General features: G+C 43.4%; 1 protein-coding gene across 1 annotated transcript; it reads left to right on the forward strand.

Moving 5' to 3' along the window:
• The first annotated feature begins 1,071 nt into the window (after window positions 1–1,071).
• On the forward strand, window positions 1,072–27,158 carry Ifngr1 (interferon gamma receptor 1). Its single transcript, XM_038340081.1, has 7 exons — window positions 1,072–1,255; window positions 11,351–11,465; window positions 14,662–14,825; window positions 17,150–17,325; window positions 19,725–19,911; window positions 23,839–23,963; window positions 26,080–27,158. Exons 1-7 carry the CDS (start codon window positions 1,144–1,146, stop codon window positions 26,629–26,631), a joined length of 1,431 nt encoding a protein of 476 aa, XP_038196009.1. The 5' UTR covers window positions 1,072–1,143; the 3' UTR covers window positions 26,632–27,158.
• Window positions 27,159–27,805: the final 647 nt, after the last annotated feature.

A 27,805-nucleotide genomic window follows, 5' to 3' on the forward strand; every position in this document is an offset into this window, starting at 1 on the left:
TATAGAGCTTGCATTCTAAGAAACAGAGGAAATCAATCAATGTATATATTATAGTGTGGGAGGAGGGTGAAAAGGTGTCATTAAAAATAGGGTGGGATAAAGAGAATGGGAGTGTGGGTTGCAGTCTTAAATCTTTGCAAAGATGGTGATAAGCAGAGGACAGAAGCGGGTAAGGCAGCTTGTTTGAGGATAAGTCTTAAGTAGTGTCTATATTAAGGGCAAGGACACTAAGTGGACGTGAGAGAATGGGCGATGCAAAAGGGCCCAGTTCTTGATGAGAGACTACGTGATAATTTGCCATTTAACAGCTAATTATTAAAATGGACATGCACTTTTTTGTGGTAGTTGCTTGCTTTTTCTAAGAACAAAGTGCTTACCAAGCACATTGAGTTTGCTTTGTGGGTGTCTGCACAAACAAAACGCAGAGGTTCAATTTCCACAGACAAAACGGACAGGAATTGGAGAAGGCTTTTTTGGAACTCTTCTGAAACCTCAGGCTCCAGGACGCCTAGATGGTAGACGGATGAGATAAACATGGTGTCTGGGTTGTGGACCAAGACAAAGCTCTGCAACAAACACAGAAAGAGGAATTGCAGAAGGTTGTGCCAAGTTGAAAGAATATGGTAACTTTTGGAGCCGAGTTCCCGAGTATCCCAGAGGCCAGGTCCTGAATAGAGACAAGGCCCGTACAGCTTACAGCCTCAGGCTAGTCCACTCCTCCAACTCGCCTAATCTTTCCGCTCACGCCCTGCTCCGCTAGCCAGACCTCGCCAAGACAGACCTCGCCCTTTCCCGGCGTCCCAGTTCACTTTTGACCCATCTAAAACCCGCTAAGACCTCGCCCCCTTCCCCACGCGCCAGTCAATCCTTACAAATCGCACATTGGTCCCGCCCCTCTGCCCAGACCCCGCCCTGACTCCGCCCCCGAGGGCCGTCTCTACCTTTGCCTCTACTTTTCGCCCTGCCAAGGCTCCGCCTCCCTCTAAAGTCACGCCCCTCAGGGGCTGGAGTCTTTGACTTTGGTCCCGCCCATCCATCCGGACCCGCCCCCTACGGGCTTAAACGCTACGCTGGGCGGACGTGACGCCAGGCCAGAGCTGTGGCTGGCGCGGGGACCCTGTCAGACCTGCCTCTTGCTCAGGAATGGACCCGCTGGTCGCAGCCAGCAGCATGATTCTGCTGGTGGTCCTGATGCTGTCTGCGGAGGCCGCGAGCAGAGCCGTGACTAGCACCGAGGATCCAGAGACGCCCTCGGGTAATGACTCCGAGCCGCTGCGGGCAGGGTTGGGGCTGGAGGTCAGGCGGGAGGCCGGGAAGTCCCTTCTAATCGGGCTGCCTCGCTCTGGGCAAGACAGCCCGCGTCTGGGGACCGTAGGGGCGCGCGGCTCACCGCGGTTTACACGCCACTCTTGCCTCTTCTTCTTTGCCATAACGCAATAACGCAAACCTTTAGTAACTAAAGTTTAATCTCTTATAGTTAGTTTCCAGGGCAGCGTTTGGCATTGTAAATACAACTCACTGTTTACAGACTTATTTTCCGGGTGTTGTCCAAATTCTTTGTGTAGGAGAGAAGAAAGATGTGCCAATTGATAGGGATTCTGGTTTACTAGTCTGGTTTTTAAGTATGAAACTGTAGGGATTTAGGGGTTCTTCCTATAGAGCAATCCTCAGAACCTTTGATTTCACCCGCTAATCACATTAACCACCAGGGAATACATGCTGGGGATAGTTTTCCGTGAATAGAGCTCTAGAGAGAGCGGTGAAACTTGGCATCCACTCCATCCCAGTCGCTAGTCTTAAGTGCCCGGGATGTTTCCAGTTAGCAGCTGCTGCAAGGCATGGAGATACCCAACCCCCTTTAACTCCCAGGCGCTCCAGTTAGGTGTGCAACATTCCCATTCAGCCCTGCCTTGATTTCATCTTCAAAGGCTAAGCAAACCCAATCACAATAGACAGGAAAGAGCCACCTATATGTTAGTTGGCAAGGAACAGATAAAGAAAATGAGGTGCATATACAATGTGAAATTCCATTCAGGTATAAGGAAACAGGAAATAATAACTGCGGGAAAATCGAATCAGAAATAGTGTTAGTTGTGTATAGTGAAATAAGCCAGATTGAGACAATTCAGAAAACAAATACTTTGTTTTCTTACCATATATAAACCTAGATTTTAAGTGTGTGTGGTGTGTGCGTGTGCTTTATGTGTATGTGTGCACACGCGCATGCGTGCATATGTGCGTGCGTGTGTGTGTGTGTGTGTGTGTGTGTGTGTGTGTGGAGACCGTGAGAGGGAGGAGAAATAAAACAATAAAAACGGTAATAAAATAATGGATAGGACATGAATGCAAAAGGAAGGGTTCTTGGGGGAGGGAGGCGACCAGAAACAGGCAGGAGCAACTGGGGGACTAATTAGAAAGTATGATGATATATATGTAGTATGTATGAAAATGCTGTGCAAGAATCTATTACTTTGGTACGTTAACATTTTTAATTAAATAGAGAATGCAGTCATTGAAGAAAATGTCAAGCAAACAAATCATTAGTCATCCCTTAGGATAGGCATGGTGCCCAGGGCTAGGAAGACAAGTTTGGTTAGGACTTACTGGGTGTTGGCAACTGTCTTAGCAGAGGGCATAACAGGTCTGTTTTCACAGTCACCTCTAATGTAGTGGTGCTGGTATCTCCATCTACAGTGAGGCACACAGGGCTGCCCAAGTGGTAGAGACGTTCTTAACCACCCTGCCAACAGCCATTACCCAGGGCAAGCTGCCTGTCCCCGTGGGCGATTGCAGCACACCGCGATAAGAACTTGAACGTACTTAAAGGCTGCTGGGAACTAAGATAAGAGTCCTAAACCCCACTTAGGGGACTCTGGGAAGATTTCACAGAGAAAGATAGCCCAGGCTTAACCCAAGAGGTCTAGAGAGAATCGTATTTATGGAGTTGTGAAGTGCCATGTTAAGCTAGAGGGATAGTATGTGTCTTATCGTAGACTGTGCATCAGGACAGCAGGACGAAGCAATTGAAAGTCTTGTGTGTAACAGAAAGCGATGGAAATGTGGCTTTAGCTGAGAAGTTTATTGGTTCAGAGAATCCAAGTTAAGCAGAAAATGAGAGCGATCACCTTGGTTTCAGGAAGCTAGCACTTGGAACACAGGAAGGCTGCAACTTACCATTTCTTATTTCTAGAGGCCTGGCTATGGACAGATTCCCTATTTGGCCATAGTCATAAGTGCTAGTAGTCTTTGGGTTTTAAAATATTACAATTTCTATCCAAGCAACATTCCACAAGGAAGGCTCTGATTTCCCTAGCTTGATTGTATGTCAGCTGGTGTGGGAAGGACATTGTTGGAAGGTGTGGTATGGGATTTTCAAAAATAGAAGCATAATGTTCCTGACAGAAGTGCAGGACCTGCGCCAAGAAAATAATGTGCCCCCTATTCCTGGTGTGATGGGTGACCTCGTGCAGGTTTAGATAATGCTAGTTAAGAAAAGCCAGGCATCATATAAAGTAGTCTGAGGAAGAAAACCCATTAGGAGGCCGTAGCTCAAGGTGGCAGAGGGATTCCTTGAGGAGTGGCTGTGTGATGGAGGAGAGGCGACCTTTGAAGGAAGACTGAGAAGGCAGAGTCCGTTGGACTCTGGCTGTGGGTGGAGAGAATGATCCAGCTGCCTGGTGGGGCAGTGCCTTAAATGGAGTGCCAGGCACTTCCTTCTGCTGAGGTTCCTCTCTGTGGCTTCATGGTTTTCAAGTCTTCAAATCCTGCCCTCTGTGATAAGTTCTGTTCCCTTCTGCACTGTACCCTAGCATTTTATAGTAATTTTTAATATATTATTTTACATTATATATTATTTATATATTATTTTATAATATAATTTTAAAAGTTAACATGCAAAATTTAGCAACACGAAGAAATAGTGTGGATGGTTTTGTTTTAATTGTGCAGGTAATCAGAACGAGATTTGGGTTAGTATGAAGTGACTTCAAGAGAGAAAGGAATTGGTTCATTTGTAATTTTCATACTAAAGGGGCATCTTTATTTTAGATACCCTGGGGATTCATAATCAAAATACAAAATACCCATTTCAGTCCTGTCTGAGTTATGGAAGGGACTTGGTGTAATGCTTATTCAGGTTTCTCGGTGGCTTATACAATTGTGGCAGAGCCATAAACAGCACGATTGCGTGAAGTAGGTTCTTGTGAAGTCATCAGAAAGCAGTCATCTCCCCTCCGCCTTTATATGTGGAGGCAATAGCCCTAGCTTTGGTAAGCAGTCACAAGGATGTTTAGTGAAAATGAACAAGGCACTGTGCGCTGTTATCTTTACTTACCTTCCCCAAAGTTTTGTTTTCTCCTTCATAAAGTCTGTACCATAATCCTGCCATTCATGGGATGGCTTGGAGAATACCTGAGCTGTGCCCTGTAGGGTCTGGTACACAGGAATCACTGTCACTTAGCATGTGTAGCATTACTTTAACAGATAATATTTAATGTTAAATTATTTTAGTTATGTATGAAGATCTGTATTGGCCTTTTTTAAAAATAAAATCATCAAGATCAATATAAGAAATTTAAAATTTGCTCAGGAGTGAAACTCGTTTTTCTAGCATTCACTTATTTTTTGTTTTGTTTTTTAGCAGAAAAGGCCAGTTTGCTTTTTTTTTTCCAGTTCCCATTTTTTCTATTTTTCACATTAAGAATAAATTAGCCCAGGGGCTTCAACTATAGTTCAGTGACAGAACACATGCCTGGCATCCACAAGGCCCTGGGTTCAGTGACTGAAATAAAGGAAGTAATAAGGGAGTCTGAAGACACCCCTATTCAGCTTAAACCCACGACCTGCTGCTGCCTCCCGAAACAGAAGCTGAAATGCATGAAGGGAAACAGTTCTTCCCACAGATTGGGAATAGCCCATTCCAGAGGGAGAAGGTAGTCATAAATTTATTTTGACAGAAATAACAAAACCTTGGTATTTTCTGCTTATGTAGATTCCTCATGCCAGTTCTCAGTTTGCAATAAGACATCACCTTTGTGAAAACAGAGGTGTCTCCGTGCAGCTCTTCCTATCTGCAGGCCGGTAGACCTTTGCTCTGAAAGTCAGCCATTTGGAAAAGGGCCCGGATGCTTGATTTCATTATGACCTTTGGTTTTGAGTTGAAGGAGTCTGGGAATCAAATAATTCAGAGCCCTTTTCTGAAAACAAGTTCCAGAAAATGTCTGTTTTCAAGAAACCACAAAATCTTGTAAGATTGTATTAGTCTGTGAAACTATTCTAGCCTCCTCTTCAAGTCCAAAGATAATAATGTCTCTTTGCTTCCTCCGTGTGTATTTTTATTTATACAGTGTAAATATATCCCGAAGAGAAGCTTGCTGTGAACCTTAGTTACTTCAGCCTTTCTGCACTGTAATTTAGAGGTCAGGTGATAAAATCTGAAACTGACTGACGAGTGTGGCAGTTGTTGTGCTAGTTTGGCAAAGACAAAAGTGGTGTCTAGTAGCCTAACCACATGGTTTCTCTTCTGGTTGTATTAAACCACAGGTGATGTCATTTGGTATAATAACAGAAGTTTCTCTTTAGTAGTAAGTGATGCTATAATCCCTTGAAACTTCTTCCTACCGCCTGTTTGCTTGATGTGGGATATATAGTGATTTGGAGGCCAGCCTGGGCTACTGTCTCAAGCAAGAAGGTCGACACACGTAGTTAGTATTTTATTATGATGAGGGTCATCACACACGATTCACACTCTGAATTCTTTACCACGGTTGTAAGCCTATCTCCCCAAGGCTGCTCTCCTGTGCGACATATCTTAGCTGAAGGTCAAGTCCAGTCTCTTAACAGAAGTCTCTGATTCAAGGGTCAGGATCCTGGGAGAGACTCTCCCTCCTGTCACAGGGTAGATCAAGCTGGCATCTCCCGATGTGCAGAGCAGGGCATTGCTCTTGGTCTCTGCTTATATGCCGTCCAGTATGAGTTTTGGAGTACTAGTCATGTGTCTGTTTTCTTGAGTGAGTGATGTCCCTGGATTCTGGCTGTCAGGTACAGCCTTGGGTATAGTGGTGATCCTGACTAAGCTGTTTTTATATGTATAAAAGATGTTTGTTTTTTTACTATGCTCATTACATCTACAGTGTGATCCTGCCTCAAAAAACCACCTAATCAATCAATCAACAAGAAAGCACCGATGCTGTACAAGACTGTTATTGCTTGAGGTTTTAGGTTGCATAACTCAGTGTCTTCTTCATAAATATAAATGAACTTTGATTATGTTGGAAGTATTAGAGTGGCTTCTATGTGCCTTTTCCTCAAGGCAGGAATTTCATATTGTATATGTACAGTTAGAAACCTACTTCTATTAGGAATAGTTAAAAAGAGGATCTTAAGTAGTAGAGAGATGGCTCGGGGTTAAAGATGCTTGCTGCTCTTGCGAAAGACTCAAGTTTTGTTCCCAGCACCCATATGGCAGCCAACAACCATGTGTAACTCCACTTCCAATGGACCAGGCACTCCTGTGATGCGCACCTACACATGCAGACAAACACTCATGTACATAAAAATAAATCTTAAAAAACTTAAAGGGTTTTAAAAGGAAGTAAAGAGCTTGTTGTTAGAAGTTGGAGGAAGGGGCATCCTTGTGCTGTGGAGGAGGAGGCTTAGCAGCTTTCACGATGTGCAAGTAGAAAATGTGCTTCTGGTGCTGTGTGATCAGCCCAGGAGGCTCCCAAGCAAGGTGTGGAAGGCACCGCCTGGTCTTTGCTCATTTCTTGTCAAAATGTGAATGCTGGCAGGTTAACTATAGAAAAGTGGTTTAAAGGAAATCAGGATAGCAGATCTCTTGTTGAGGTTCCTGAGCCATTTGCAGTTTTGTGCAGGGTGAGGGATGAGGGTCCAGCTTCATTCTTCTGCATGCAGCTGTCCGCTTTGTCCAGCACCATTTGCTGAAAATGCTGTCTCTTCCTCGATGTGTTTTTTTGGTCTCTTTGTCAAAACTCAGGTGACTATAGAAGCATGGGCTTACATTTGGATCCTCAGTGCTACTCAGTTGATTAATGTCTCCGTTTTTATGCAGGCACTATGCTGTATTTATTGCAATAGTTTTGTAGTATAGCCAGAACTCAGGGAATGTGATACCTCTAGCAGTGTTTCTATTGTTTATGATTCTTTTGGCTATCCTGTGTCTTTTGTGCTTCCATATGAATGTTAAGATCATTTTCAATTTCTGTGAAGAATTGCTTTGGAATTTTGATGAGGATTACATTGAAGCTGTGCATTGCTTTTGGTAGGATGGCCATTTTCAGAATATTAACCCTACAAATCTGATGTAGGTGGGTCTTCTATTTATCTGTTGGTTTCATTGGTTAATTAATAAAGAAAACTGCTCGCCTCATCACTACACAAATCCATGTGCACAGAATGTCTTTGGTCTTCTTATGTCTAATTTCTTTCTTCATTGTTTTAAAGTTTTCATTGTAAAGGTCTTTTACTTTCTTGGTTAGGTTTATTCCAAGATAAATTGTTTTGTTTGTTTTTTAGGATAAATGTCAAACCATTCAAAATCCCATCCTGGTTGGGAAAAGGGCTCATGAAGTTCCCCTCTCACTAAGGAGCAGTTGATGGCTACTGGGGGAAGGAGAGTGCCAGTTAAATTCAGAGATATTCTCACCTCAGCCCCCTCAGGCTGTACACATTCCCAGCAGATGGCCCTACACCCAGGCACAGACAGGCAGCCTTAAGGAACTTAGTGCTCTTAAAACACAAACAAACAACAAAAAAACCCAAAAAACAAACAAACAAACAAACAAAAAAAACAGCTCCAGAAGCTTAGCAGGACACATGGTGATAAGGGATATGGATGGAGGGAGTGGGGGATAAATTTGATCAAAATATCACGTGCATGTATGCAGTTCTCACAGAAAGAGCAAGGAGAGCAAGAGAGAACTGATGGGTTGCTGTTTTCAAGCTCTGTAGAGGCCGCCCATGCTGAAACCGAGAAATGACTTCAGAAAGTCATTCAGATTCATCGTGAACACCCACCTCCACCTGACCTGTTTTGTTTTGTTTTGTTTTTTTGATCTTACAGGCTGGTCTTGGAATTCTGAACACTCCCATTCAAATGCCACTTAAATGCTGGCATTATAGGTGTGCCCCACCACAGCTGGTTCACTTAGTGTGTTGGTTTGGTTTGAGATTTGTGTGCGCACAAGCACTGATTGATTTAGATATGCTGTAGTCATTGTGGGCTGGTTATTTGGTATTAATGTTGAATTGTTCTTGAGAGGGGGAGTAGTAGTTTTTATTTATTCTTAAACCATGGTTTATTAACTGGAACCTAGGCTGTTTGGGAAGGCAGAAGTCCAGACACACTCTCTGAAAGAAGGGAGCCCCAGGTTTCCATACTGTGAGTGGCTGTGGGCAGTCTTCAAGAAATCAGGAAAGGAAGGAGCCAGGCAAGAGCAGTGTGTTTAGGCTTGCCCTCAAGGAAGCTGCTTAGAAAACCAAAGCTTATAGGTACTGATGTCCCAGCATGCATCTGTGGTGTTTCTGGAAGTACAGTAGAAAGTTTGCAGTTGTCTGGCTAATGGCCACAGAAAGATCAAGAAAGTCCTGCTGAGTGCCTGGATCTGGAGACAGCCACCCCATCCCCCTTCTCATAATCTCAGTCTTTGCCATAAGCCTTACCCTATGTTGATAAATAACATAGAAACTAGATATATTTTCAAAACAAATGTACTGGGAGAGAATGAAATACAGTAATCATAAAGCATTTTAGAATAAAAGCATTTCCCCCTCCAAGCAGTAAAGAGCTACTTACAATTATAAACACACAAAGCGCGTTTCTCAACTGTTACGCTCTTGACCTTTGGAGCTGGATATTTGTTGCCATGGTGCTGCTCTGTCCATAGCTCTGTAGGATCTTCAGCAGCCTCTCTGACCTTTACCCTCCAGATGCCTGTGGTGGACTCCTTCCCAACTTAGAGTCCAAGTTATCAGGACCAAAAATGTCTACAGACGTTGCGTACTGCCCCCTTGGGGACAAAAAGCATGTGTTGTTGTAAGTCACAACTTAAGGAAGAAGTACTTGGGGAAAATGGCAGTAGAATTTGTGACCTTTAATGATGTGGCATGGGGTGGGGGTGTTGGAATATTAGCCTGCAGCCTCCCTAATGCTAGACAACCACTCTTTCACTGAGTTACAGTCCCCCAGATAAAAAGATAATGCATGTGTTAAATAATTATGAATTAAAACAGTGGGCCAGTCTGGTCATAAATACTAAAAATGTTTATTATAGGAGAAAAATATCTGGTAGGTGTTTCCAAGCAGATATTTTACATATGTAAACTAATAGGTGTCCTAGTTTCATTTCCGTTGCTGTGATGAAAACTCCCTGGCAAAAACAGCTGAAAGGAAGAAGGTTTATTTGGGCTCACAATTCCAGATTACTGTCTGTCATCGAGGGGAAGTCCAGGCACAGGGAGCTTGAAGCAGCTAGCCACATCATATCCACTCTCAAAGCTCAGAGAAATGAAGTAATGTGTGCATACTAATTGCTCAGCTTCCAAATCCAGGAATTGTACAACCCACTTTTAGGTTTCTTCACACCCACACAACAACCTGGTCTATGCAATTCTTCACTGAGACTCTCTTCCCAGATAATGTCCAGGTTGTCCACACAACAACGTGATCTATGCAATCCTTCACTGAGATTCTCTTCCCAGATAATGTCTAGGTTGTCCACACAACAACGTGATCTATGCATTCCTTCACTGAGACTCTCTTCCCAGATAATGTCCAGGTTGTGTCGAGTGGGATAATTAAGATTATCACAATGTCTCGCTCAACAGAAGACAAAGTACAAAAGAGCTATCTAACAGATAACTGGGAAAAGACCCGGGTTTCTTAATGATTTGGCCTGGGGTGTAATTCTTGATTAGAACAATCTAAGTAAGCATAATTAGTATCATTATATTGAAAAAATATAAGCATGGGCCTGGGTGCTCTTAGAGCACTTGCGGAAGATGGCCAGGTGTGCAAGGGAGCCACTTTACCTGCCACATCCTCATGCATTGATGGTTTTAGCTTTTTAAGTCAGTCATGCTTAATGTCCAGGTAAGATGGAATGATCTTAAATTTGGGGTCACATCACCATCTTTACATTTGTGGTCGTCCGCCAGCTCTCTCCCTGTGACTCTTGGGAGTCCTCCCCACAGATCTTTCAGGAGTGGTTTAAAGGGAGAAAAGGCACAGTCCAGGGAGCAGTGTTGATGACACTGGAGGACCAGTGTCTGCTTCTGTTGTTGCCAGGCAGATTTCTGTGTGCTGTTTAGAAAAGAACAGCATGCCTTCCCCCCGGGAGGCAGTGTTGAGAGCCTGGTGGCATTCTCCAGTAAGAGTGTGTTCAGTTCTTCTGTAGACACAGAGCAGTCTGCGCTGGCAAACACTGAGAACTCTGGTCACAGTGAAGCGATTAAATGATTGTTATTATGGTAGGCCGTGTGCTTGTTTATCGGCGCCATTCAAATGTTGTGGGAGTTGTCTTATGCTGTGTTTGTGTTTCCCGTATATACTAGTTCATGTTCCCGCTGCTGTTTCAAAATACCTAACAGAAGCGACTTAAGGAAGGAAGACCTTGTTTTGACTCACAGTCTGAGGGCTGCAGTTTGTCCTCGGGAGGAGGGGTGGCAGCAGAGGGTAGGAGTCAACTCACTCACACTGAACCCAGTCAGGAAGAGAGATGATGACGATCTCTACTTCTTCCCCCACCCTTTCTCCTTTCGTTCCGTCTGGGACCCCTTAGAACAGTGGTCTCAACCTTCCTAATGCTATGACCCTTCAATACAGTTCCTCATGTGGCGGTAACCCCACGAACCATAGAGTTATTTTCATTGCTACTTCATAACTGTAATTTTGCTAGTTATGAATCACAGCGTAATTTTTTTTTTTTGAGATAGAAAGTTGCCATAGGGGAATCAACCTACAGGTTGAGGACCACTGTCTTAAAATGATGCCTCCCACATCCAGGGTGGGTCTTCCCTCCTCAGCTAACTTCTCCAGAAACTGCTCTCACAGAGACATGCCGAGGTTTCTCTTCTGAAGGACTAAATATATTCAAGGGCATATCGAGGATTAAGCATCATGGCTTCCGTTGTGGTGATGTTTGCATAGCCTAAAGTGCATCAGAACTCATCCGCACATTTTCAATAGAACATGTCCTATGAGTTCGCTCTGGTTGAAATGACTTCAGTAGCTGCTGCACTGCCTCCACTTCCGTGTGCATGTTGGACTAACTTGCCACTGCATAAGGCTTTCTGTTGCCGACTGTGACCCCTTTTGGTTCTGAATCTCTTACAGTGCCTGCACCAACGAATGTTCTGATTACGTCTTATAACTTGAACCCTATCCTGTGCTGGGGATACCAGGATATGCCACAGACTCCCACTTTTACTGCGCAGATAAAGAACTATGGGTGAGTATTGCTCAGTTATTATTTCTATTCGGTTTTAAGCCAAATCCTTTCGTAGTCCATGCATCTCTGTGGTCCTCCATCATCCCTCACCAAACTTTTATCAGCTGTCTGCAGATGTCACAAAATGCTAAGGATCCACATTAGCCCTACTTGGTGGTGAAGCAGAGAAGCACTACGGCCGTGCAGGATTTCTCTCTAGTCTCTGAGTAAACTAAGGTTTGTTAGCTGTTAGCAAGGACTAGCCACATGCGGTGCAGTTAAGGTCAGGGAGGGCAAACAGCACCTGGACAGCGGCTTACCAGTCTTTCAGAGTAAATACTCACAAGTCAAGTCTTGGAAAACAAGACTTCAGTGTGGATCTGTCGTCTCATGATTTAATAAAGACTGGAAGTTAACATCTTGATAGGCATACTACAAAGGCAACCTTTGTATCTGCCCTTCAGACCACAGTGAATGGTTATCCCAGGCTTGGTATCATGCAAACTGGTAATTTGATAAAGGTCTTAGCACTCAGGTCTATCCTGAGTGTGTTCCTTTAAGTCACCTGCGGAGCAAAACCACACGAGGGCATGAGTATCCTGTTCAGCACAAGTCCACAGATATTTCAGGAGCTGTTTGTTACTCTAACTCTGTCTAGTTAGGGTTTCTCTTACTACAGTGAAGCACCATGACGAAAGCAACTTGGGGAGGAAAGGGTTTATTTGAGTCACTCTTCCGTAGCACTGTTCATCACTGAAGGGAGTCAGGACAGGAACTCGAACAGGGCAGGATCCTGGAGGCAGGAGCTAATGCAGAGGCCATGGAGGGGTGCTGCTTACTGGCTTGTTCCCCATGGCTTGCTCAGTCCAGTACCACCAGCCCAGGAGTGTTCCCACCCACAGTAGACTGGGCCGCCCCCATCAATCACTAAGAAAATACCCTACAGGCTTGTGTTCAGGCTCCTTTTATGGAGGCATTTTCTTAGTCAAGGTTCCCTCTCTCAAATGATTTTAGCTTGTGTCAAATTGACAGAAAAACTCTTCAACACGGTCGCTTAGTAAATTGACAGAAACATTAAACTCTGCAAACATTCTGTTTGAAAACTCGGGAAGACAGAAACCCTCATAATAATTAATATGAATGCAAATAGATCTAGCCCTGGGGAAAGAACTTTTATCTGACAAACCTTACTATGCTTATCGTGGCACATTTTTTTTTTGTGTGGTGCTGGAGATCAAACCCAAGGCTCTACACATGCTAGGTAAGCTGTCTACCACTGCACTGCACCACCATCTCCATGCTGCATCTGTGTTTGTTGTATGCATGAGTGCAGGTTTGTGTGTGTGTATGCAAGAGTGTGCGCATGTATGCACACATACATGTGGAGGGTTGGGACAACTTCAAATGTCATTCCTTGTTAATTTTTTGTTTTGTTTAATGTAGATTCTGAGGCTTGAACTCAGGTCCTGATGCTTTGCACAGCAAGGACTTGATTGACTGAGCTGTCTCTCCTGTCAGCGTTTGCTTTTAGGTCTATTGATTCCATGTTAGGAACTTACCCGAAAGACACACTGTTCTAAAGATACAACTTGAGATTCAATAGGAAATTGAACACATGACTGTATTAGCTTTGTAAAATTTGAAGAAAATTTCATATTTTATGGACCTAAATATAGTGATTTCCAGATGATATTGTTCAGTGAAAAGAAAAGTTAAGTTCTATAAGGTCTATGCACTGTGCCCCACTGGGGAAGATGAACGAGATGGACTGTCTGTGTTTGTTTTGTCTTCCTCTGGGAAAAGAAGGGCAGGGAGCGAGAACCCTGAAGCCAGTGAGATCGGCTTTCTGCAGGAATGGCTAACAAGCAATGTTGTGGAAACCAACTGGAAGAGCCTCATGTTTCTTAGAGAAATGCTCACTCCAGTGTTAAGCCAAGAAACAAAATGAAGGTTGTTTAGAGATTTGAGGGAGTTTGACTTGTTAGATTGGTTATCAGGATTTTTGTCTTTGTGGGGCTTAGGTCCAACTTGTTCACATAAACAACAAACACTGTACCTCCAAGCAACCGCCTTAGCCTAGGAAGACAGGAAAGTAATTAGAAAGTCTCCCTGTGGCAGACACAGATGATGGGGACGTGTCCAAAGGGTCTTGAAGCCATCTTGAAGTAGGTTCTTACTGGCCAAAGGATGGGACAGCTTAAGCAGCAACATCAGTAAGAACATGATGAACTGATAACTAAGAAGGAACACCTGAATCTGTATTGTCATTGACTAGTGACGAAGTTGGGAGGATGAAAGGTTCTTGTGTGGACAGGGAACTTCTAAAGTGTTAGGTTTGGGCAAGTGAAGCTGATACCTTAGGTGCTGTCTTCCTACGATACCTGTACATTTTACTAGAAAGATAAATTTAAAAGAAAAACCTGACCACAATGAGGAGCTTTTGTAATTTGTCGGATTTTGTAATTGACTCACATTTGTATCGACAGGATTCATAAGGGTTTTAAAGTGGAGTCTGAAACTTAAATATGAAATGTATTAATGTGAGTTCTATCTCCTACAAAAGAATTCACAGCAAGGGTTATATATGCCTTATCTCAAATGTGTGGGGCCAGGAGTATTTCATATTCTGACTTTTTAGATCCTGAAAGGTTTATATATATATATATACACCTAAGTAGATACATAAGGGGGGGGTAAGTCTAAACATAAGACTTGGGTCATATATACCTTATCCACATATAACCTAAAAGTAGCAGCTGTAGTTTTTATGGTGTTTTGTTCATTTTATTAATATATATATATATATATATATATATATATATATATATATATATATTTTTTTTTAAGGATTGAAGACACAGCTTAACGCATGTCCCACAAACTTTCTATCACTCAGCTGCTCCCCTAGTCTATACATTTTGAGTAATGAATTTTATGCAGGAAACAAACAGCTTTGAATGGTGTAGCATCTTTTCTCTGTGACATCAGATGGCTGCCAAAAAGGCTTGGACTTTAGAGTCATTTGGATTTCCAGGGTTTTTTGGATTAATGGTGCTGGGCTTGCACATCCAATTCAAGAGTAAGGGTTTCTTTCATTTGGCTTCTCTGTCTTGCTTTATTTCAGCAATGCCAAGCAAATGCCAGGAATCAAAGCAGAATACAGAGGGATAACTGAAGTTTATGTGGTGATAAGGTTCATCATGTGTCTCTATTTTAGGAAAGGATGGATTGACTCCTGCACCAACGTTTCTGGTCATTGCTGTAATATCTACGAACAAATTAAAGATCCCGAAGCATCTGTTTGGGCCAGAGTTAAAGCCAATCTTGGGCAGAAAGAATCTGCCTATGCAGAGTCAAAAGAGTTTGTTTTGTGCCGACAAGGTAAGTAGATTGTGTGCACAGATAACTCCTGAAGATATCTATCTATCCCTCTCTCTCTCTCTCTCACTCTATCTATCTATCTATCTATCTATCTATCTATCTATCTATCTATCTATCTATCTATCTATCTACACGGTAAGTAGATTGTGTGCATGGATAACTCCTTAAGATTTCTATCTGTCTGTGTGTATGTATGTGTGTATGTGAATGCATTGCCTGCATGTATGTCTGTGCACCACATTTATGCAGTACCCTCAGAAGCCTGAAGAGGGTGTTGGATTCCCCTGGTACTGCCATTATAGGTATTTGCTAACTACCATCTAGGTACTGGAAATAAAACCTGGGTCCCCTGGGAAAGTAGCCAGTGATCTTAACCACAGAGCCATCTCTCTAGCCCGACATGAATACATTTTAATTGGGAAGTTCTTACACTTCTATGTGTGTTTGCTTTATTGATAGTTGCTACAAGTGTCTAGTAAACAGATGACAGAATTTAAGGAGCCAATGTCTTTGCCTTCCAGGTCCCACAAAACAGCACTCAACTGGCCTTTCCTTTGCCATTTGTAAAACCATTTAGCATCCAGTCCTTTCAAATCCTGATCGGTGCAGTTCACCATGGCTAGCCATCAGCCTTTCCCTTCCTGACTAATGTAGAATTTATTTCAAAGTTAGATCACAGAGGACTTGGCCACTGGGTTCATTCCTGCTACCTCCCTTAAGTCCTTGAAGCATAAATACCAACATAATACATTGGCATAATACGTTAGTACATTAGAGTTTCAAGCTGGCTATGGTTGCCCATACCTGTCATCCAGCAGGCAGGAGGCTCAAGCAGGAAGATCAAGGGTTAGTGAAGAATGTGAAGCCCGCCCATCCCAAAGAAACAGAAGTTCAGAGTTCTTTCGTGTGTCTGAGCCTAAGGTTTGCCATCCCAGCATCTTACCCTATGGTTCACTGGTCTCGGCTCTCACTGCAGTTCCAGAATGTTTGGAGTCAGGTCTCATCTCTGGTGGGGCATCCCATCTTAGCCTGTGCCCTAGTCCGCTGGCCCCCATGGCATTCTTTCCAACTTCCCTTCCTTCCTAGCTGACCCCCGTGCCTGGTTATGTCTACCCCGTCATGCCTGTGGCGCCCACTTGCCTTGATTCTGCTCCAGCTTTCTGGGTGTAGCCAAGGCTTTCCCACCAGCCCTCCCTTTGCTTAATTTAGGTATTTTTATTCTCTGAGTTCATCTAGCACATGCCATCTTTAGGTCAGATTTGTCTGCCACAGATTTATCAAGATTTATCTGCCATGTCCCAGAAAGTATGCCTGAGATACACTGGAGAGTCCACAGTGGAAGACTGGGTGGAAGACAGTATGTGTGCGGCACTTGTGGAAAGCACAGGTCGTGCTCACCACGCAAGCCCCATACACCAGAAACACAGAGGTTGTGCAAAGACGACCTGAGTCCTTGGCTCTGATTTTCATGGTAAAAACTGAACCATTAGCAGGCTTTTTTAGAACCATCTTCCAGACACCCACGGATGTTAAAGACGCTGGGTTCAGTTAGGAAGACAGCTAAAGAAATTTCCGGGAGGTGGACACATGGCCCTATGGTTAAGAACACTGGCTGTTCTTCCACAGGACCTGGCTCAACTTCCAGCACCTACCTGGCAGCTCAGAACCACCTGTAACTTCAGTTCCAGGGGACCCTGGGACTCTTCTAAGCTACACAGATACCAGGCATGTGTGTGACGTGTAGACTCACATGAGGGCAAAATACTCACATACATTAAATAAACAAACAGATAAATAAGGGCCTTTTCAGAATCAGTTTTTAGAAAACAGGGTTCTTAAGCTACAAAATAAATATAAACGAGAAGATATTTGCTGGAGTTTCTATTTTGTGTGTTTATGTGGGGGCAGCGTGCTGGGGAATGAACTCTGGGCCTTACGTTGCTAGGCAAGAGCTCTACCCTCAAGCTACTTCTCCAGCCTGCTGTTCTGCTTTTTATTTTGACACTCATAGCTGTTGAGTTTAATGGTCTTCCTGCCGTACCCTGCTAAACAGTAGGCCGTACAGGCGAGTACCACCAGCCCAGCCTTTTCATCTTCTGAAAACCCACGTTTATGACAAAGTGTACCTTCCTAAAGACAAAGTCAGAGGTGAAATTAAATCGGCAAAGCAGGCTTTAGGCAAGAGCTTCCTGTCTGAGATTTATTAAACACTGTATTCTTAGAATTTCTTCTAGGTCTTTGCAGAGTTGTTCAAATATGTCCTTTGATTTGGGTAAATGTAGTAGGCTATGCTGGGAAGAATTATACTTTTCCTTTCTTCCCAGGAAAAGTTGGACCACCGGCCCCGGACATCATTGTGAAGGGAGACCAGCTCATTGTCAATGTGCTCCACCCTGCAGTGGTTATAAATGGAGAAAAGTATGGTGTCATGTTTGAGGATGACAGCGCCTGTCACACATTCTCCTACACACTATATGTACAAAAATTCATAAATGGGGAGGTGTGTGTTTCTCTTTTATCTTTTTTAAATATAGGAATCATTCTATTGCTTGTGTGAGTTGTTGTCATAAACTGTGATGTGATATCACACGTGTGTGTGATAAGATTTGTGGGGCATAGATTGTTGGTAAGAAAAGAAAACCTACGTAAACGCTATTGGAGGAGCCAGTATGGAGTTAGTCGCCGCACTGCCAGACAATACAGTCTTCTCTTCGCCTCTCTAGGATGTCCTCTTCTCTATGTATCTGTTTCTCCACTCCTAAGACGGAGACCATCTGAGGACTTTTTTCTTTCTTTCTTACTGATAATATGCAGTGTATAAAATAGCCTATAGCTATGATTTATTTCTGAAAGGTAAGCTAACAGTATCACTACAGTGATATAATTACTTTACCCTGGCACTGGTGTGGAGTCCATAATTGATTCAAACTGCACAGTGTAATCATTTAGTCATCGAAACCATACTGTGTGCCTCCTAAGTACACAGAACTACACAAGTGAACCGCACAGACAAAACTCGGGATAATCCCAGTGCAGCAGAGGAGGACGTGGGCAGCCTGCAGGGATGGAATAGTGGCTTTCAGTGGAGGGGTCAGAGAACCCTCCTGGGAAAGGAGACAGCTGGAGTCAGTGCTGGGGTTGGAAGCTGGTCCCTGCAGCTATATGTGGGGACATCATTTGAAACATAGGACGTAGGAAAGGCAGAGATCTCAGCAGAGCACAGTTGGCATGTGGGGACAGTACCAGGGGCCAATGAGCTCAGGGGGAGGGGTACAGGGGGCATGTGGAAACAGCAGGCATTGGACAGGTTGACTTGTTCTTTTCTCTTGAGTAATATGCTGCTTGCCCCATGGCTCATTGAAAGCTCCACACACATTCCCAGAATGCCCTTCACCATTTCCATCTGGCTCATTCCCGCTTACTCTTTGGGTTCAGGAGTTGCTATCTCCTCTTTGCATTCTTTCCATACTCAGCATGTTATTTCATTTTGGGTGATCTGGTTGGTTTTCCCTTGTTCCTTATAAGATTCGTCTTACAGTGCTCCTGACTTTCTGACTTTCTTAGCGCCTATCCTCACCGAATTGTTATTAAACAATTATTAAACAAAGGTCTATTAAACCAGTGCTGTAATACACATGTATTAGTCACCTGACCAAACACCCAAGCCAGCCAGCTTGCAAAGTGGGAAAGTTTATCCAGCTTAGTTTTAGGAGACACAAAGGGTGATGTTTGCGTCCACTCAGCTCTGGTGAGGGCAGCAGTCAGGGCACATCACTGCGGCGTGTGTACAAGTGATGACCACTCTTTCTCCCTGTCTGCTCATGCTGAGAACCAAAGCCATGACCTCATACACATAAGGCATGCACCACACTGTATACCACGGTCACAAGAGATTTCACCTCAAACCAGAGCAGAAGCACGGAGGCCATGGCGGGGTGGGGACACAGGGCATGACTCCCAGTCCACTTCAAGAACATGCCCCTGGGAGCCAGGACCTCTGTGTTCACTATTTTCTCACCACCGTGACCACAGATCTGACAGAAATCACCTAAAGGTTCATTTGGGCACTCAGGTTCTGAGGGTTCAGTCCATGGTCACCTGGCTTCATATGCTTGGACAGGACATGTTGAAGCATGAGGCAGGAGGGGCCAGGACAAGGTGCCCTCAAGGGCTAAACCCCAAATGACCCACTTACTCCACTTAGACTCCACTTCTAAAACTTTCCAGAACTTCCCATAATATCGCTACCAACTGAAGAGCTAGGCCTTATTTATATAAGCCGGTAAGGGACATTTTATACACAAAGCTTAACCCATGGGGCTTGTCTCATAGAGGTCTCGGCCAGGTATACCCTAGTATTGACACCTCAGTCCGAGACTAGCCCTTTAATACACGAGTCACACTGGATGCCTAGCCAAGCTCCTATCCCGCTTCTGTGTGTCCAGGCCCTATTGCAGGTGGCCGTGTGCTGTAACTAGTGAATGAACGAACTGTGAGTGCACAAAGGATCCCTTGGGGCGTTATACACTTACCGCACAGTGACCCTGCAGCTCCATGTAGCTACTTCATTACGTTCTCTGTAAAACGCTTTCCTCCTCCAGATGTTTCTAGCGCTCTAAGAACTGGATAAGCAAGCATTGGCTAGTTTCATAGCCCCTGAACCCTTAGAATCTCCAAGTCTTAAACAATACCTGTTCCCATAGAGAACATTTTAACAGATGTACTTCCTCATGCTGGGTTGACATCACTGGTTGACTTATTCTTTGATATCAAAGCTGATTCGAAGTTCATGTTCATTCTCTGCATGTTTTCCTTCAGTGTTTACCTAGGATAATGCAGTGATTGTCCCCCTCAGATTAAAGAAGCCATACACTTTCATGTTGTTGTTTTTCCATGTAGGTCCTGTATACAAGTCATAAAATTGATATGGACGATTGCAATGAAGATGGGTGCCAATTCAACATATCAGTGTCCGCACTGGATTCCAGATACTGTGTTTCAGTAAACGGACTCTCAGAATACTGGGACGTTACAACAGAAAAGTCAGAGGATGTCTGTGTTTCCCTTGTCGCTAACAGCAGAAAGGGTAAGCGCTTGCCTTCCCCCAGCTGAAGACAGAGTGCTAACTCAAGTGCAGCAATGTGCAAGAAACGAGATGCTTTACAACTTACACGCATCTTTTCTTTTAAAAATATCCAATGGTCCCTCTCCCCAGAGAAGCTCCTAATTAAAAACAAGACAGTTTCTCTGGCATTGAGATATACTACAGCAACCAAATTAGGAAGCCACCAGATGAGTGACCCGAGAAAGGAAAGATACGTAACAGATTTATAAAATCATGCACACAGGTGTCTGTCCTTCAAATAGTCACTGGAAAATGTACCATGGAGAGACTGGAATTCTGGAGAGTCAGCGGCAGATTACTTTATCTTGGGCTAGTTTTCACCTTCTGGAACAGCCATGCCTTGTCCCACTCTGAATCTGAACTAACACCTTGTGAAAATAAGTAAAAATCTCAGAAGCTATTAACTTAGAACACTAGTTTCCACCAGTCTAAGAGCTAGGACTGTCGTCAGCATTGTGGGCCTGTAAGATAGCTACCCCCATCTTCATGTGCCTGCCTCTCTGGTGCACCCACCAGTATATTTAAAACTTACCTTGACTTATGACATTCTTTATTCTGTAAAACTCTTAAAAACCCTCTGAAGCTGCTTCCACATTGGAACATGGAATTTTGGATGAAGTAAATCTGTGTTCCTGGTCTGTGGTCACTTATAGTAACTCAAGAATAAACTGTCTCTTGTACTCTTTAAGGTGAGAGCTCTGGTTTTTATGTCAACAATAGTAAAAATGGAAAAAATGCCACATGTAGTACTTCCCATTTCTGAGCGAAGGTGAGGTACTCTTCTGAGCGCGGGCTCTCCTGCGACAGTGCACTGAGATGCTGCTCAGTCTGTCTTAGGAGCTAGGGTTTCTGTTGCTGTGATAAAACACCATGGCCAAAGCGCCTTGAGGAGGAAAAAGAACCGGTTGTTTTGCTTACATTTCCACAGCATAGTCCATCACTGAAGGAAGTCAGGATAGGAACTCAAACAGGGCAGGAACTGGGAGGCAGGAGCTGATGCAGAGGTCATGGAGGGGGGCTGCTTACTGGCTTGCTCCTCATGGCTTGCTCGCCCTGCTTTCTATAGAATCCAGGACCATACCAATTTGCCAATACATTAACAGAAAAAAATTCACTAATTAAAACCCAAACAAAACTCCTTACAGTTTACTAGAATACCAATGACATGTGTAAACTAAACCTATCTGAACACTGACCATTTATCATGGCCCTATAGAACTATGTACAACTTTTGCTAACTCAATAAATGTTTTATGACAAGATTTAACCCTTCTGCTGAGATTATGTCAGTAATCCCTTAATGTAAAACATTGCCAATATGCTTCCCATTTACATGCTAGCCATCAGAAAACAGTAGATAGATACATTGATAAAAGAATGTTTCCATGTTCACATAGCCACTAAGAATGCTGTCCTTGTAATGGATTAAGTAAAAATGCCATGGATCCCTAAGTGGCTGCAGTGGCAAAAATGCTGCAGGTCCCCAAGCGGCAGCAGTGTGTAGCGGGTCCCATGAGCAGCCAGTCCCAAGCAGGGATGGTACAGTTCCCCAAGAGCTACAGTGGGTCACGAGGGGCAGCTAGTCCCACAAGGAGAGACAGACAGATGGGCATGCCACAAGACCACACTGCAGGTCTCCGAAGGCGGCTGGTCCCGGGCAGAGAGCCATGCAGCAGGTGAGAGACAGAGACATGGATAGGCACATCATACAGAGTGAGTTTGGATATTTATTTAGTGGGTTATGGAAGGGAAGGGGAGAGGGGGTAACGGGAGAAGGGGGAAGAGCAGAGAGAAACAGAGAGAGAGAGACAGAGATGGGGGAAGGGGAGAATGGAGTGAGGCAGAAGCCTCTTGGGGGAGAGATGGAAAAGAGAGGGGACTCAGGCTGGAAGCTGAAATGGTAGACGGGAGGGAGTGGGCATGGCTTGTCTCTTAAAGGGACAGAACACACCATTATAGTCCTTATGTTCAACTTAGTTTGGGGCTATTAAATAATATGAGCATAATTACCTTATCAGCAAAATTTAGCAGGTGATAGGTATCATAAACTGACTTTATGGCAACATAGTAAGCACTGACCTGAATAACTTATTGTCTGCAGAAATCCCAGGATCTGTTGTATTGGTTGTTATCCTGAATTATTTATTTTCACCAAATTTAATATTGATGCTGTTGATTTTGTATCCTGTACCTTTTCTGTATTCATTTATCATTTCTTTTTAAATTATTTTATGTATATGGGTGTTGTGTCTTTGTGTTTGCTTTATGGGCCACAAGTATGCAGTTCCTGAGAAGGCCAGAAGAGGGTATCAGATCCCCTGGGACTCTATGATTGTAAGCTGCCTTGTAGATGCTGGGAATTTAACCCCCAGGTCCTCTAGAAGAGTAGCCAGTGCTCTTAACCACTGAGCTATTCCTTCAGCCCAATAGATGTCTTTTTGACTGATGGAAATCTAAGCTGAAATTTTAGATCATACGTGTAAAATTTAATATTAAGAACTTTCAGGCCATTCTATGAAAACTTTAAATATGACTTAAAACAGTGCAGTGCATTTTGTGCTAATGTGCATTAAGCTATTTGGAAAATAAAATCCTACTTTATATACAAAATTGATGCACTTATCCCAAATCCAATTTTGTAAAAAGTCTAAATTTAAAAACAAACTAACAAAAAAGGAATTAATTTAGTGGTCACATGGTGGCAGCAACTTAGCTAGTGTTTTGTTCCTTGTCACATGTAGGTCTTGCATGCTGTTTCCTCAGCCCAGTGGGATTTCAGTGGGACTTCTGATGCAACACTAATAATCATTATTTTGTGTGGGGGGGTTGGTTTTGGTTTTTTATTAATTGCTATTGTAATGATGTAATATTATAATGGTTTATATAATTATATATATATATATATATATATATACACACACACATATATACAGATAATGATATATTTAACCAAGGCCCATAGTAGACATGGTATAAGTGTTTGTTAAGCAGTAACATGCAGCCGGGCGGTGGTGGCGCACGCCTTTAATCCCAGCACTCGGGAGGCAGAGGCAGGCGGATCTCTGTGAGTTCGAGGCCAGCCTGGTCTACAAGAGCTAGTTCCAGGACAGGCTCTAAAAAAGCTGCAGAGAAACCCTGTCTCGAAAAACCAAAAAAAAAAAAAAAAAAAAAAAAAAGAAAGAAAAAAGAAAAAAGCAGTAACATGTAATTATTATTCCAGAGAAGCAGCTGTAGAGCAGAATTAGAGTCATAGGATGCTGTTAAGGAGATACACACTGTCACAATATTTAGACTACTGTTTATTTTTTAGAAGAGAGGACTCTGGAAAATTCTGCTGATGACGTTTTGAGAATAAGAGAGCAGAGTAAGAACAAAATACACAATGGCTATGTGTGCACACACAATCCTCACTGCCTATGTGGGCCTGAGCTTGTGTGTGCTCAGCTCCGCTGTGTTGTTACAGGCACAGGGGTCTTCGGATGTTTAAGTGGTGAGGAAGGAACATGGCTGAATTGTTTAAGAGTTATCAGTAGTGTTGCCGGAATTTTTTTCTCCCAAGGTGGGGCATTTTAAAAATGCCTTTTTAAGTGAAGGGAAAGCATCCCTTGGTCACACCCTGCTGTGAGGCTGTGAAGAGGTTTAAGAAGCTATTCCAGCTACCTTGTGTCAGGGCAGTGTAGTCCCAGGATGCTTCAGAACTGCAACCCTCGGATGAGCCTGACGTCCAGCTAGGATGTACAGTGCTGTGTGCTCAGTCACATTGCCCAGTTCTGTCCAGTGTTCTTTCACGTACTGCTGATCTGAGCATGTGCATCTGCTGAAGAATGGCGTTAAGACTTCTTTGATGCAGAATAGAAGTATTCTATTTGTTTCTCTCTTTCTTTTTAGATTCGATTTGGATTCTGGTTGTTGCTCCTTTAACCCTCTTTTTAATTGTTATCCTGATATTTGCATATTGGCATATGAAGAAGAATCCATGTAAGAGAAAAAGCATAACGCTACCTAAGTCCTTGGTAATATATTTAATTATTTATTTAATTATACACGCTAACATTAATTTGAACCTTCTTTAGCAGTCCCTTAGATACTAAGTGTGATTCAGAAAAATGCTTATGTGCTCTGATGAATAGTATTCTGTTTAATCTTATTATAGTACTTTTCATTAAAAACCAATCTTTCGATCTGCCATATACTCAAAGCCATATATATTTCACTGTGCACCAGGTACCTTTTTGTATAATTTCTAGGATGGAAACTGACACATTTGGTAAGGAGCTAAAGGTCCAGAAGGAACAGTAGTACAATCAGTGTAAGTGCGCAGTGCGTAGAGGCTTGTGCATAAACCAGTGAAGAGCTTGCCCCCTTGGTGGATGGGTGTTGATGTAGCGGCAGGGCTGTGTCCCGCTACCCAGCTAGCTTTCTACCCGAAATAATTACATGGAAACTGTATTCATTTAAACACTGCCTGGTCCATTAGTTCTAGCCTCTTATTGACTAATTTTCACATCTTGCTTTAACCCATATTTAATAATCTACAAAGCACCACGAGGTGGCCGCTTACCAGGAGAGATCTTAACCTGTGTCTGTCTGGGAGAGGAGAAGCATGGCGACTGCTTATGGCGACTGCCTGAAGCGTCTGCCTTCTCTCTCTCAGAATTCTGTTCTGTCTACTCCGCCTACCTAATTTTCTGTCCCATTAAAGGGGCCAAGGCAGTTTCTTTATTAACCAATGAAAGTCCTCCATCAGATGGGGGTTGGTTATGACTCTTCAAGAGGCAATGATGCATTAGCCCTCGGGAGCAGCATATGGGAGAGCCTGCCTATAGCCCCCAAAACTTGGCTTCTGAAGAGCTGCAAACATGCGAATATTTCATCACAGCCGGCATATAGAAGGCAAGATGGCCCAAAGTGAAACTGTCACACTTGACATTGAAGTGTAGGCACACTCTAGTCTCTTGACATGGTTTAAAGAACGCTGAAGGGGAGTAAGATGATGACACATTGATTCAGAAATGACAAGAATAACATCTGTGCTGCGCAGAGGGCACGCTGGAATTGGCTGCAGCAAAGCCGTCTCTAAGGTGACAGAGAACTATCAACAGTGAGGAGGCAGTGCATATATGTCCTGTACATCCTCCTCACTAGTAGGTAAGCAGGAGACCACCATGTCTTTAGCCACACCTTCCTCACTGGAGCAGGAAAACGAAGCTGACCCTGCAGCAGCGGCAGCAAGGATTAACTGTATGCCTCTTGCCAGGAAGCTGCTGGCACAGCAGCCTTTTACATAATCCTTCCAATCGTTTATCCTGGGGAAATAATTTCATAAATAAGGAAGTGTGGAAGATTCTGAATGTTCTGTGCCTTTTAACGAAAACGTCACTCCAAAGAAATGCCAAGTCACTGGCATGAAATTTGCATTGCACAGACACATAAAGGATGGCGTGCAAAAGGCAATGTGCATTTATGAGATGCTTAATGACATCATATTTTTAGTCTTAAATAAGTTCTGTTAAAAAGGAAAGACAAGGGCTAGAGAAATGGCTCAGTGGTTAAGAGCACTGGCAGTTCTTCCAGAGGTCCTGAGTTCAATTCCCAGCAGCCACATGGTGGCTCATAGCCATCTATATTGGGATCTGATGCTCTCTTCTGGCATGCATGTGTACATGGAGATAGAGCACCATATACATAAAATAAATAGATCTTTTCAAAAGCATTTTAAAAAAGAAAAGGCCACTTGGGTGTGGTGGCTCACATTTAATCCCAGCACTTAGAAGACAGAGGCAGGTAGATCTCTTTGAGTTTGAGGCCAGCCTGAGTTCCAAGCCAACAAGAGCTATGTAGTAAGACCTTGTCTCTAAAGAAATAAATAGAAAAGTCAAGGCACATGGTGACACACATTTTATGTCCTAGCGGAGCTCAGGGCACCCTCTGCTACGTAGTGTCTTTAAGGCCAGCCTAGGCTACATGAGACCTTGTCTCAAACAAACGAAAAGATCAAGAAAAAGAAGGCAATGGGCTTATTTTAATTATGTTTTCTGAAATAAGTCATTTGCTTTTTAGGCCTTTGCTTTTTTAATAGGCATTTAAGCTCAATAATTTTCTATCTTTACTCGCTTTCTTTCAATTTAGCTCTCTGTTGTAAAAAATGCCACGTCAGAGACAAAACCTGAATCCAAGTATACCTCACTTGTCACATCGTGCCAGCCAGCTGTGCTGGAGAATGAGACAGTGGTCTGTGAAGAGCACCTGTCCACGGTGGCCCTTCCAGGCGACCCAGGAACAGCAGAACACGGAAAACTTTCCAGCGAAGCAGAGCCTATGATCCCCGAAGGAAGCACTGCTGTGGCCCCCGACAGCCCTCCAATGCCAATACAGAGAGGCAGTTCTTCCCTTTTGAGTAGTAACCAGTCGGAGCCCTGTAGCCTCACGCCCTACCACTCCAGAAGTGGCTCCGACAGTGGCCTTGTAGGATCCGGCAGCTCCATAGCCGACTCCGAATTCCTGCACAATAACCCGGAAACAAAGACACCAGAACAGGAGCCCGCACCGGTGAGGAAGGCCCCCACCTCCTTTGGTTATGATAAACCGCATGTGCTCGTGGATGTGCTCATGGATGGCGGCGATGGGAAGGAGTCTTTGATTGGGTATAGACTTCCAACAGATGCCAAGGAGCCATCCTGAGGCCACCTGAGTTCAGCCAATGGCAAAAGATCTGATTTTCCTCAGTGGTTTTTCTGCTTTGATTTCATGAAAAGGAGTTGTACCTTAGCTGATACTAACGGCATGGAATGTCTTGATTTAGATCCATGTGTAAGGAGCCTGTGGGCATTGCTGAGTTTACTCTGAAAACTTCGAGACTTTTTTTTTTTTAAAAAAAAAAATGTATCGTTGCTTATGAGATCCTTTCTGGGTGCGTTACCAGCGGTGAATTTTCCTCTATTAACTTTGCTTCCTGTAGTTGCTGCTTCTCCATCCTTAGCACCTCAAGGGACATGTTGGGCAGTTTTTTTTTTCATATGCCTTCACAATTGTAAGTTCGTGTATATAGTATGTCTAAAGTTTCACTTTGATGGGAAAGCTGAAAGCTACTCAAAGTAAAGTTTACTTCAAGCTGACAGAATTTGATAGAGCATCTCAGTGGGAGTTTGTACATATTTTTTTATGGAGCATTACTTGTTATTTTTAAGTAAAATGTTTTGAAACCAAAACTTATTTGGGTATTCATTTATCGAAGCATGAGGACAATCTTATAGTTAGTTGATGTGTTTTCTACATTACTTGTTGCTACTTATTAATGCTATAGAATTATTTTCTAGTTTATATATCTAAGCCTTAAAGTAATTATAAAAGTAATCTCTTCTTTTAAAATGGGTCAGGGAGTGGAGGGATGCTCAGTTGTTAAGAGTACTTGCTGAACTTGCTGCAGAGGGCCGGGGTTCAATTCCCAGTACCCACATGGTGGTTCACAAACATCCATAACTCCAGTTCCAGGAGATCCAGCACCTGCTTCTGACCCCTATTGGCACCAGGCACAAATATGGTATACAGGCATACATACAGGCAAAACATTCACACATGTAAAATTAAAAAAAAAAAAAAACTTACAGCATGGGACATTTCTATAGTAAGTAGCCAGTGAGGAATGGCCTGTTCCAAGTAGTTCCGAGAGAAAATCAGGTCTCACTGGAGAGCAGGGATCAAGGACGCTTTCCCTGCGCCATGAAGGAGGAAACCTTGAGACGAGTGTTGTGCAGAGAGAATGCGTAACACGTGGGTGCCAGCAGTGTCTGTCTTGCAGGAATTATTGCGATCACTAACTAACACAGTAGAAATATTCCCCTGCTTAGAAAGAGTG

Source organism: Arvicola amphibius, chromosome 8, assembly GCF_903992535.2.
Source record: "Arvicola amphibius chromosome 8, mArvAmp1.2, whole genome shotgun sequence".
In the NCBI taxonomy this organism is placed as follows: Eukaryota; Metazoa; Chordata; class Mammalia; order Rodentia; family Cricetidae; genus Arvicola; species Arvicola amphibius.